Below are 12,301 nucleotides of genomic sequence, written 5' to 3'. Positions count from 1 at the left end.
CCACCGAGGGCTGTCTGGAGTAGGGTGGAGATAGCAATGTGAAAGTTGCGAGCTGTCGAAGACGATCTTCATATTCCTAATGCGATTAGGACATCGTATACTCTTGACTACGTTTAGCACCTGTGCAGTCAGTCACCCAATTTCAGAATTTATTTTGAGTAATCCTGCTAAATTCCCAAAATATTGTCTTTTTATATTGATGAGTAATATGGATAATCGTCACGTTCATGTGCCGTCTACAACGCAAATTTAATGTTACTATCCTAGGAACTAACCTGCAATACGTTTTGTATTTCATAATCGGAACTATCTGCATTAACCGTCATCAGAGCAATGTCAGGGAACAGAATGCAGCAGTGCCTTGCTACCTACTTGAGGACCTGCTTGAGTCGTGTTCTAAGGAAAGGGTAGTTGCTGGTTCACATTATATTACACTAGCGAGAAGTACCGACGTTTCCTTTTCTCTGCAAACATCCAGAACTAAATTCAGTAACTAAATGCTAAGAATATATTTGCATTGTGCCAACTCAAAGATCAATACATATGGATATAGATATAGATACAGATTTTTATATTTAAAGCCATTCTCGTTCTGCATTGGAATAAACATCATTCATTATTTGCTTGTTCTTGTTACGATTGTTATTGTCATTCTCTCACTCGCAAGAGTTTTCGCATTCCTATTTGGTATCGATGCACATGAAGAGTGGCTATGAAAGAAGGGAATACTGAATGTTACGTCATGCAGAATACACTCATTTACTTCGGCTCCTCGTGATCTACGCTACAGGAGAAGTGAGATACATAAAGTTGACAGTGTGAGGACAGACCTGGTAGCACAACTGTGCAACTACACAGTGTTACCAGACAAAATGGTGCTGCGGAATCGACAGTTTAGTACGGACTTTGCCACAGTAGCAGACAGCTGGTAATTTAGGACCATGACCGTGGATTACACTTTGGTCAGTGCTGGTTAGAGTGCTGCAACTGTAAACGGAAGGCTTTGTTTGATAGTCTTATGCTGATGCTGTCTGAATAAATTATGCCATTGGATACAAAGCGGTTTAGTTTTGAGACCTAACCCACGAGGGGGGAAGGCACAGTGGTCTGCTTCAGGAATTCCAAGCAATAAAACACAAAAAACAACCCAGGAAGGGAGACATGCATTTGGAATCTGTTCATCGTTACGGGGTCAAACAAGAGGGTAACATTACTGAAACAATGATCGGGCTACTTAGTATATAATAGAGCATACAGATTTCAAGGAGGAAAAGATTCAAACCGACTGTCAACGATATAAATTTGAGCTTTGTTCGTCATATAGGTCTAACATGTCAGAAGGTTGTTTATGAAGTGCACATGTTCATTAATGTAGTTCCCTTCTTCTAAATTTTTGCAATAGCATTTAACTGTAGACGTTTTCTAACACCGGCGTTAGCAATTCCTTTCCGTTCTCTGCAACCTTCAAAACGACAAATTTTTCTGGTTTAAATCTGATGACCTTAACTATCACTTCCGATCAACAATAAATACTTCATGAACCCATACATGGAACTCCAAATGTGCAGTGTTCCTGCACTGCTACAGAGCATGCATTGCAAGGTATTCACACAGTTTATCGCATAGACTTACCATAAGGAATGAAACAAGAACTGTAATACACTTTACACCACAGACGCTCACTCTGGCTTGACGAAAACATCCAAACATTGACCAAAAGTTGCACAAATAATTGAGTTTGAAAGGAAAAGAAACGAGGTATGAAGCATTTATAAATTCATCGAATGTAGTGAGGTGGTTTAATTTCGTCCCAGTCTATAAAATTAATTTCGGGCCATACTCAGCTCTTGCCGATTAATGTAATATAATACGCGCCTACTAATCAGGGCGTCTGTCTCCGTTGCTTTTGAGCGTGAATGGAAATTGTAGAAATTTTCTGTGGAGCAACATTTAATAATAAAGCGTTTTAAATCATCAAAAGCGATGAGCGGTAGCAGGCGCTTTCGATAAAGAACGGGGGAGTGCAGCGCCGCTGCTGTCGCCACGGCCGCTGCCAGTAGCCAGCAAATGGATCACGGAGCTTTGCCGCATACGGCGTCCAGAGGAGGACAGTCTGCAGGAAATCTGCCGCAAAATCGCTACTGGATAAAATTTTGATATCGGTGTGTCACAAAGCGAAATAGATTGAATCTGCACTACCATTACATTCACGTCTTCAGCATTCAGACAGAAGAGGCTATACAAATATTTTATGCCAGCTGCTCTCGATCCACTGACATTATGAACAGAAACAACGCACGCTACCGCTAGACCACAGACGTAATCAGCCTAGAGTTTCTCTATCATGGGACAAGTTTTCCTCCAGGAAGTGCCGCAGTCTACAGTGTTGCCAGATTGTGCAGATAACCGGACTTAGAGAATTAGCGAGTTGGCCAGTTTTTTTGTCCCATGTCGCGATCGGCGCGGACTTAGCCTCTGAAGCGGCCGGCCGCCGGTCAAGTTTTATGTCAAAGAGTGTACCTTCCTTAATTAACTAAATTCTTCTTAAAATTAATTAAAATTCCTATTTCTTAAAACTGAAACCTTCTTCGTAAGAGGCTGTTATTATTTGATTTACCGTAACACTCGATCTTCGGACAGTGACCATTTATTGCATTGAAGACACGTAAGAAAATGTGCGTGGCAAATGAAATGTTTTAAGCACCTAGTCCAATTGGTAGGTGCAGGTTTACATGGCACATTATAAAACAGACAATGCAATAAAAAGTAGCGAAGTCCTATTACTGGAAAGGCAGATTACAAAATGTTCGAAAACATTGGCAGACTGTTCAAGGCAAGTGAATTACCGTTAAATTTTGCAACGATTCAGTGCTTACAATTCAGTATTTCTGATGATACTCGACAGGCTATAAAAACAATATGCTCAAACAAGAAACTACAAGAATTAGAAATTATTAAGTGTTTTACACTGCAGATACATCACATCCTGAACTGGATAATTCACACCCTAGAAGAAATGAAGCGCTGTATCATAGGTACGTTCCCAGTATGCTCCAATATTACAATGTACAAATGAGAAACTAATGTAGTCAGCATATTTCCAGTCATTAATGAGTAACTGAATCGTATTTATTTAGACTCAGCTAACAGGAATAGTATTTTTCTGAATAGAAAAGTGTAGACATCGTCAAAGAACTTAATGAGAACTGTTCCTGAATACGTGTATTCATTAACGTACTTTTGGTTAACGATACCTTACTTTTCTCCAAAAATTGTGCAAGGATTGAATATAGTATTAGAACCAAAAACTATCTCCACAAAGGTTTCAAGGTTTTAATATACCATGTTCTGTCCTTAGAAACATATGTTTTTGCGCTGATACAAAAACAAAAATGTTGCTTAATTTGCGTAGTTTCAGTCTTTGTTGTGTTTTATGCGATAGTACAGCCAAGCAACGTGTTTATTCAGTGAACAGAACAGATGAGAATATTGTATAAAGTAAATAAACATGTTTATTACACGAATATTTTTAAGGATCTTAGAATTTTGACACACATTTACCTATACATTTACTACTTGGTGGTTTGTGTTGCTGATTGTACAATGACAAGACATAAAAGGTAATTCTGTTGTAGATCTTGTCCCCTTGTGTAGAGTTCTGAATGGAGTTTTGTACTCTCGTAGAAAGATAGTCAACAATCTCCTAACATAAAGCATGAAATTCAAAAGTAATTCATGAACATACTGTGTTTAAATATATCAGGTTGTGGTTGTGGTACACAGTCATGTAGAACTTTTTAAAAGACATCATATTCGCCACAGACTACAGAAATTATTTCTTTTCACTGTTCCAACTTCGGCATTAAGGCCATTATCAAATGGCTTACAGCAAAATATGGTACTTGAGCACATGTCGAACTTTAAAAATCCTATGAAATGTGCAAATGTCATCTTCGTATCTGGTCCTTTTAACTGTACTCGTGAAGTATGTAGTCTCGCACTCGTTCAATGTTGCTGTATTTTTACAGTTAAGAGGCTCAGATACGATGATGTTACGTGTACACGTCAAAGCATTTTTAAAGTTTGACCTGTGCTCAAGCACAATCTTTTGCAGTATGCCACTTGATAATGGGCTTCAGGCCGAAACTGCTACAGTGGAAATAAATATTCGATACAGTCGCTACTGGGTTTTAGTTGTGTATGTGAATCAAAGTTATGATCCTTGTGTTATTTCGTATCCTTCGTGGTGTTGCAATTTTAATGGAAAGTGTTGTAACTGTATATAGGGTGTCCCAGAAGAAATGGTCAATATCCAGGGATGTGACATAAACGATCATTCGAAGCAAGAAAGTGTAGCAAACGTGTGTCTAAAATATATACCTCACTTCTTCATTTTCGATACTATGAAAGAAATCTGTACTATGGCAAAGTGTTTGATTTCCATTTTTTGAGAGGTGGTAGTAAGGACCATAGCAAGAAAAAAATGCCCAGTAAACATCGCATCTAAAATGCATACCTTAACAGCTGTGTGCCCTCGTTCAACTTCGCTAATGTGAAACACATTACTTCTAGTAAACAAGTGCTCATAGCCCTTAAGGTACGCGTTATAGAGCCCACGTTTACTGGACTTTTTTGTTGTTGTTTTGGCCCAGACTCAATAGAAATGAGAACTCCGACCTAACAGGCTTCGGGAGGCCCAACCGTTAACGGCCGACCGCCGTGTCATCCTCACTACACTGAGGTGTGCAAAGTCATGAGATACCTCGCAATATTGTGTTGGGCCTATTTTTTTTCCCGGTGCAGTGCAGCAGTTCGACGTACCATGGACTCAACAAGTGGTTGGAAGTGGCCTGCGGAAATATTGAGCCATAGTGCCTCTACAGCCTCCCATAATTGCGACAGTTTACCAGTGCAGAACTTTGTGCAAGAACTGACTTCTTGACTGTGTCCCATTGATGTTCTACGGTATTCGTGTCAGGTGATCTGGGTGGTCAGTTTAGTAGCTAGAATCGTCTAGAATGTTCTTCAAACCATTTGCGAACAGCTGTGACCTGGTGACATGGTGCATTGTCATCCATAATGGTTTAAGAACATGAAGTCCATGAATGGCTGCAAATGGTCTCCAAGTAGCCGAACAATTTCCAGTCAATGATCGATTAAGTTGGACCATAGGACACAGTCCATTCCATGTAAACACCGCCCACATTATTACGGTCCCACCACCAGCGTGCACAGTGCTCTGTTGACAATTTGGGTCTATGGCTTCATGGAATCCGTGCCACACTCGAACCTTACCATCAACTCTTACCATCTGAAACCGGGATTCATCTGACGAGGCCACGATTTTCCCACCGTCTAGGGTCCAAAAGATGTGGTCACAAGGCCAGAAGAGGCTCTGCTGGCGATGTCGTGCTGTTCGCAAAAGCCACTCGCGTCGGTCGTCTGCTGCCACAGCACATTACGCTAAATTTCGCCGCACTGTCCAAATGAATACGTTTGTCATACGCCCCACATTCGTTTTTGCGGTTATTTCATGTAGTGTTACTTGTTTATCTGCACTGACAACTCTACGAAGACGCCGCTGCTCTCGGTCGTTAAGTGAAGGCCGTCGGCCACTGCGTTGTCGGTGGTGAGAGGTAATGCGTGAAATTTGGTATTCTCGGCACACTCTTGACACTGTAAATCTCGGAATACTGAATTCGCAAAAAAATTTCCGAAATACAATATCCCCTGCACCCAGTTCCATCGACCAATTTGCGTTCAAAGTCTGTTACTTCCCGTCGTGCGGCCATAATCACGTCGGAAACCTTTTCACATGAATCACCTGAGAGCAAATGACAGTTCCGCCAATGCACTGTCCTTTTATAGCTTGTGCACACGATACTACCGTCATCTGGATATGTGCATACCGCCGTCTCATGACTTTTGTCAGCTAAGTATATACGCGGATATGTAGAAGGACGTTAGCACATTGCTCTCCCATCCGTTGCCAGCTTTCGTGGCTAGAGCCGCTACTTCTCAGTCAAGGAGCTCCTCAACTGGCCTCACAAGGGCTGCGTGAACCCCACTTCCTAACAACGTTCGGAAAACGCGGACGGACACGCATGCAAATGATAGTAAAGCCCGACAGCGCTTGACGTCGGCGATCTGACGGGGACTGGTGTTGCCACTGCGGCAAGACCGTTGGCTCTGGTCCATGCTACCACCTTTACAAATATAGAAAGCAAAGAGCTTACAGTAGAATACATTTGTTTCACAGTGTTCATAGCTCTAATGGAATGCATTTTACAGCCCATGTTGTTGTTGTGGTCTTCAGTCCTGAGACTGGTTTGATGCAGCTCTCCATGCTACTCTATCCTGTGCAAGCTCCTTCATCTCCCAGTACCTACTGCAACCTACATCCTTCTGAATCTGCTTAGTGTATTCATCTCTTGGTCTCCCTCTACGATTTTTACCCTCCACGCTGCCCTCCAATGCTAAATTTGTGATCCCTTGATGCCTCAGAACATGTCCTACCAACCGATCCCTTCTTCTAGTCAAGTTGTGCCACAAACTTCTCTTCTCCCCAAACCTATTCAATACCTCCTCACCGAGCGAGGTGGCGCAGTGGTAAGACACTGGACTCGCATTCGGGAGGACGACGGTTCAATCCCGCGTCCGGCCATCCTGATTTAGGTTTTCCGTGATTTCCCTAAATCACTCCAGACAAATGCCGGGATGGTTCCTCTGAAAGGGCACGGCCGACTTCCTTCCCCATCCTTCCCTAATCCGATGAGACCGATGACCACGCTGTCTGGTCTCCTTCCCCAAAACCAACCAATACCTCCTCATTAGTTATGTGATCTACCCACCTAATCTTCAACATTCTTCTGTAGCACCACATTTCGAAAGCTTCTATTCTCTTCTTGTCCAAACTATTTATCGTCCATGTTTCACTTCCATACATGGCTACAATCCATACAAATACTTTCAGAAACGACTTCCTGACACTTAAATCTATACTCGATGTTAACAAATTTCTCTTCTTCAGAACGCTTTCCTTTCCATTGCCAGTCTACATTTTATATCCTCTTTGCTTCGACCATCATCAGTTATTTTGCTCACCAAATAGCAAAACTCCTTTACTACTTTAAGTGTCTCATTTCCTAATCTAATTCCCTCAGCATCACCCGACTTAATTCGACTACATTCCATTATCCTCGTTTTGCTTTTGTTGATGTTCATCTTATATCCTCCTTTCAAGACACTGTCCATTCCGTTCAACTTCTCTTCCAAGTCCTTTGCTGCCCATATTTAGTAGAATTTGTCGCTACGAATTATCAACGTTCCTGTCATATCCCTGAAATGGCCATTCGTCCTGGGACTCCCTATATTAATGAGTACCCGGGACATTTATGTTACCTGGTATGTGAGTATACACATAAGCTGTGCGCAAGTGTTTGTACGGCTGGGTGCTGTGCAGGTGGAGGAGACGCTGCGCACCCTGGGCCTGTGGGAAGCGCGCAAGACGCTGGCGGGGCGGCTGTCGGGCGGCCAGAAGAAGCGGATGTCCATCGCGCTGGAGCTTATCTGCAACCCGCTCGTCATGTTCCTCGATGAGCCAACCACCGGCCTCGACAGCTCCACGTGCGCCCAGGTCGGTATCCCGCTCTTACTTAACGCACCTAATGGCAGGTCTCGCGCGTGGCCCACAAAAAGAGAGAGACACAGAGCGAGAGAGAGAGAGAGAGAAAGACGCTTGATTACCAAGGCACTAATTCAAGGTCCCGACCTTCCGTTCGCGGCCGACTGCGATGCCGCACGCTATCTCTGACGTATTACTAATCTACCTTCAAAATAGTGTTGAGCAATCAGGATAGACAAGTTTCTAACCTTTTCTTTTATATATTACCATAAAAATTATAAAATTTAATGATGTTCAGCAAACTTCACAGACAATTTAATGTGGTTCCCTCCATCAATTCTCAGTACCTTGAGAGACAAAAGATAAGTAATTAGAATTCCCTATCTACACATATTATAAAAAATTATGTCCATATACAGAGTGAGTCGCGTACACCCCTTTTATTCCGGGGGTGATTGCATACATCGGTATGCGGTTTTCGGCGAATCATAGCGGACTATGGGGCACATAACGTTGGTACATGCACAATAATCACAACGTTTATATTGTCCGAGATAATTAGGCAAGTACATGTTTTTAAATGGGACGCAATACTTTTTTTACCATCATTCGAACGGTCTGGAAAAGACGCGTATAGTGATGTAACGCATGTTGCTATTGTGATTCAAACTTTGCTTAAAAAAGGGCGGATGAGGATTTATCTACGTAGCGTAGGCCGTGCATGCTGCATAGAGCACGGCAACTCGGCCTGCGGGTGACGCGAGGCGTGTTTACAGTCTGCAGCCGCTTCCGACCGCCTCGACCTTCAATCGTACAATATTTCCCAGCGTCTTTTAAGCGAAGTTTGAATCACAATAGCAACATGCGTTACATCACTATACCCGTCTTTTTCAGAGCGTTCGAATGGTGGTAAAAAAAGTATAGCGTCCCATTTAAGAAACATGTACTTGCCTCATTATCTCGGTCAATATAAACGTTGTGATTATTGTGCATGTACCAAAGTATGTGCCCCATCGTTAGCTATGATTCGCCGAACACCGCTTGTCGATGCGTGCAATTGCCCCCGGAATAATGGGGGTGTTACGTCTTACGCGACTCACCCTGTATAAGACAAGTGTCTCACGCAGCTGTTACATCGGTTACTGCTGCTACAATGGCAGGTTACCAAGATTTAAGTGAGTTTGAACGTGGCGATGGGACACAGTATCCTCGACGTAGCGATGAAGTGGGATTTTCCCATACGACCATTTCACGAGTGTATCGTGAATATCAGAAATGCGGTAAAACATCGAATCTCCGACATCAGTGCGGCAGGAAAAAGTTCCTGCAAGAACCGGACCAACGACGACTGAAGAAAATCGTTCAACGTGACAGAAGGGCAACCCTTCCGCAAATTGCAGCAGATTTCAATGCTGGGCCATCAACAAGTCTCACCGTGCGAACCTTTCAACGAAACATCATTGATATGGGCTTTCGCTGCCAAAGGCCAACTCGTGTACCCTTGATAACCGCACGACAAAGCTTTATGCCTAGCCTAGACCCGTAAGCACCGACATGGACTTTATATGACTGGATACGCGTGGTCTAGTGTGCCGGCACGGTAGCTCAGCGTGTTCGGTCAGAGGGCCAGCTGCCCTCTGTAATAAAAGAACTGAGTTAATGGATCAACAACGAACTGAAACGGGTGTCTTTCGACGTCCGCCCAGAGCAGATACAACGAACGAAAACGAACAAAAATTAGATTAAAAAAATAAATAAAAAATAATAAAAAAGAGGGGGTAGCGTCTTTGATTCATAATCGAAACGTCTTCGGTCCCGGGTTCGATCCCCGCCACTGCATAAATTTTGATAAATAATCAGCACTGGCGGCCGAAGACTTTCGGCATAAGAAGTCAGCCTCATCCTGCCAACGGCCTTGTCAAAGAGGGCGGAGGAGCGGATAGAGGTTCAGGGCACTCTCTTGTCCTAGGGATGGGAAATTGCCCCTAAAGGCGGAAGAATCAGCAATGATCAACGACATGAGGATGCAGAAGGCAATGGAAACCACTGCATTAAAGAAACGTAACGTGTATCCACAGGACATGTGGCCTGTAATTGATTAGATTACATCATGGTCAGACAGAGATTCCGAAATCAGATACTGGATTGTGAGGCGTACCCAGGAGCAGATATAGACTCAGATCACAATATAGTAGTAATGAAGAGTAGGCTGAAGTTCAAGACATTAGTCAGGAAGAATCAATACGCAAAGAAGTGGGATACGGAAGTACTAAGGAATGACGAGATACGTTTGAAGTTCTCTAACGCTATAGATACCGCAATAAGGAATAGCGCGGTAGGCAGTACAGTTGAAGAGGAATGAACATCTCTAAAAAGGGTAACCACAGAAGTTGGGAAGGAAAACATAGGTACAAAGAAGGTAGCTGCGAAGAAACCATGGGTAACAGAAGAAATACTTCAGTTGATTGATGAAAGGAGGAAGTACAAACATGTTCCGGGAAAATCAGGAATACAGAAATACAAGTCGCTGAGGAATGAAATAAATAGGAAGTGCAGGGAAGCTAAGACGAAATGGCTGCAGGAAAAATGTGAAGACATCGAAAAAGATATGATTGTCGGAAGGACAGACTCAGCATACAGGAAAGTCAAAACAACCTTTGGTGACATTAAAAGCAACGGTGGTAACATTAAGAGTGCAACGAGAATTCCACTGTTAAATGCAGAGGAGAGAGCAGATAGGTGGAAAGAGTACATTGAAAGCCTATATGAGGGTGAAGATTTGTCTGATGTGATAGAAGAAGAAACAGGAGTCGATTTAGAAGAGATAGGGGATCCAGTATTAGAATCGGAATTTAAAAGAGCTTTGGAGGACTTACGGTCAAATAAGGCAGAAGGGATAGATAACATTCCATCAGAATTTCTAAAATCATTGGGGGAAGTGGCAACAAAACGACTATTCACGTTGGTGTGTAGAATATATGAGTCTGGCGACATACCATCTGACTTTCGGAAAAGCATCATCCACACAATTCCGAAGACGGCAAGAGCTGACAAGTGCGAGAATTATCGCACAATCAGCTTAACAGCTCATGCATCGAAGCTGATTACAAGAATAATATACAGAAGAATGGAAAAGAAAATTGAGAATGCGCCAGGTGGCGATCAGTTTGGCTTTAGGAAAAGAAAAGGGACGAGAGAGGCAATTCTGACGTTACGGCTAATAATGGAAGCAAGGCTAAAGAAAAATCAAGACACGTTCATAGGATTTGTCGACCTGGAAAAAGCGTTCGACAATATAAAATGGTGCAAGCTGTTCGAGATTCTGAAAAAAGTAGGGGTAAGCTATAGGGAGAGACGGGTCATATACAATATGTACAACAACCAAGAGGGAATAATAAGAGTGGACGATCAACAACGAAGTGCTCGTATTAAGAAGGGTGTAAGACAAGGCCGTAGCCTTTCGCCCCTACTCTTCAATCTGTACATCGAGGAAGCAATGATGGAAATAAAACAAAGGTTCAGGAGTGGAATTAAAATACAAAGTGAAAGGATATCAATGATACGATTCGCTGATGACATTCCTATCCTGAGTGAAAGTGAAGAAGAATTAAATGATCTGCTGAATGGAATGAACAGTCTAATGAGTACACAGTATGGTTTGAGAATAAATCGGAGAAAGACGAAGGTAATGAGAAGTAGTAGAAATGAGAACAGCGAGAAACTTAACATCAGGATTGATGGTCACGAAGTCAATGAAGTTAAGGAATTCTGCTACCTAGGCAGTAAAATAACCAATGATGGACGGAGCAAGGCGGACATCAAAAGCAGACTCGCTATGGCAAAAAAGGCATTTCTGGCCAAGAGAAGTCTACTAATATCAAATACCGGCCTTAATTTGAGGAAGAAATTTCTGAGGATGTACGTCTGGAGTACAGCATTGTATGGTAGTGAAACATGGACTGTGGGAAAACCGGAACAGAAGAGAATCGAAGCATTTGAGATGTGGTCCTATAGACGAATGTTGAAAATTAGGTGGACTGATAAGGTAAGGAATGAGGAGGTTCTACGCAGAATCGGAGAGGAAAGGAATATGTGGAAAACACTGATAAGGAGAAGGGACAGGATGATAGGACATCTGCTAAGACATGAGGGAATGACTTCCATGGTACTAGAGGGAGCTGTAGAGGGCAAAAAACTGTAGAGGAAGACAGAGATTGGAATACGTCAAGCAAATAATTGAGGACGTAGGTTGCAAGTGCTACTCTGAGATGAAGAGGTTAGCACAGGAAAGGAATTCGTGGCGGGCCGCATCAAACCAGTCAGTAGACTGATGACCAAAAAAAAAAAAAAGACTGGAAACATGTTACCTGGTCGGACGAGTCTCGTTTCAAATTGTATCGAGCGGATGGACGTGCACGGGTATGGAGACAACCTCATGAATCCATGGACCCTGCAGCTGGTGGAGGCTCCGTAATAGTGAGAGGAGTGGGGCGGGTGGGGGTGGGGCAGTTGGAGTGATATGGGACCCACGATACGTCTAAATACGACTCCGTCAGGTGACACGCACGTAAGCATTCTGCCTGATAACCTGCATCCATTCATGACTATTGTGCATTCCGATGGAGTTGGGCAGTTCCAGCAGCACAATGCGACTTCCCAGACGTCCATAATTGCTAC

The 12,301-nt window shown here is 42.9% G+C and overlaps 1 protein-coding gene across 1 annotated transcript in view; it reads left to right on the top strand.

Moving 5' to 3' along the window:
* Positions 1-12,301, top strand: part of LOC126195069 (ATP-binding cassette subfamily G member 4) — a 219,579-nt gene that overhangs the window by 152,838 nt on the left and 54,440 nt on the right. Inside the window, exon 4 of the mRNA XM_049933519.1 lies at positions 7,463-7,636. Within this exon, the coding sequence (XP_049789476.1) occupies positions 7,463-7,636 (174 nt within the window). The remainder of the gene's footprint in view (positions 1-7,462; positions 7,637-12,301) is intronic.

Source organism: Schistocerca nitens, chromosome 7 (assembly GCF_023898315.1).
Source record: "Schistocerca nitens isolate TAMUIC-IGC-003100 chromosome 7, iqSchNite1.1, whole genome shotgun sequence".
NCBI lineage: Eukaryota > Metazoa > Arthropoda > Insecta > Orthoptera > Acrididae > Schistocerca > Schistocerca nitens.
The sequence above is the reverse complement of the archived record's forward strand: the minus strand, read 5'-3'. Positions and strand labels throughout refer to the sequence as shown.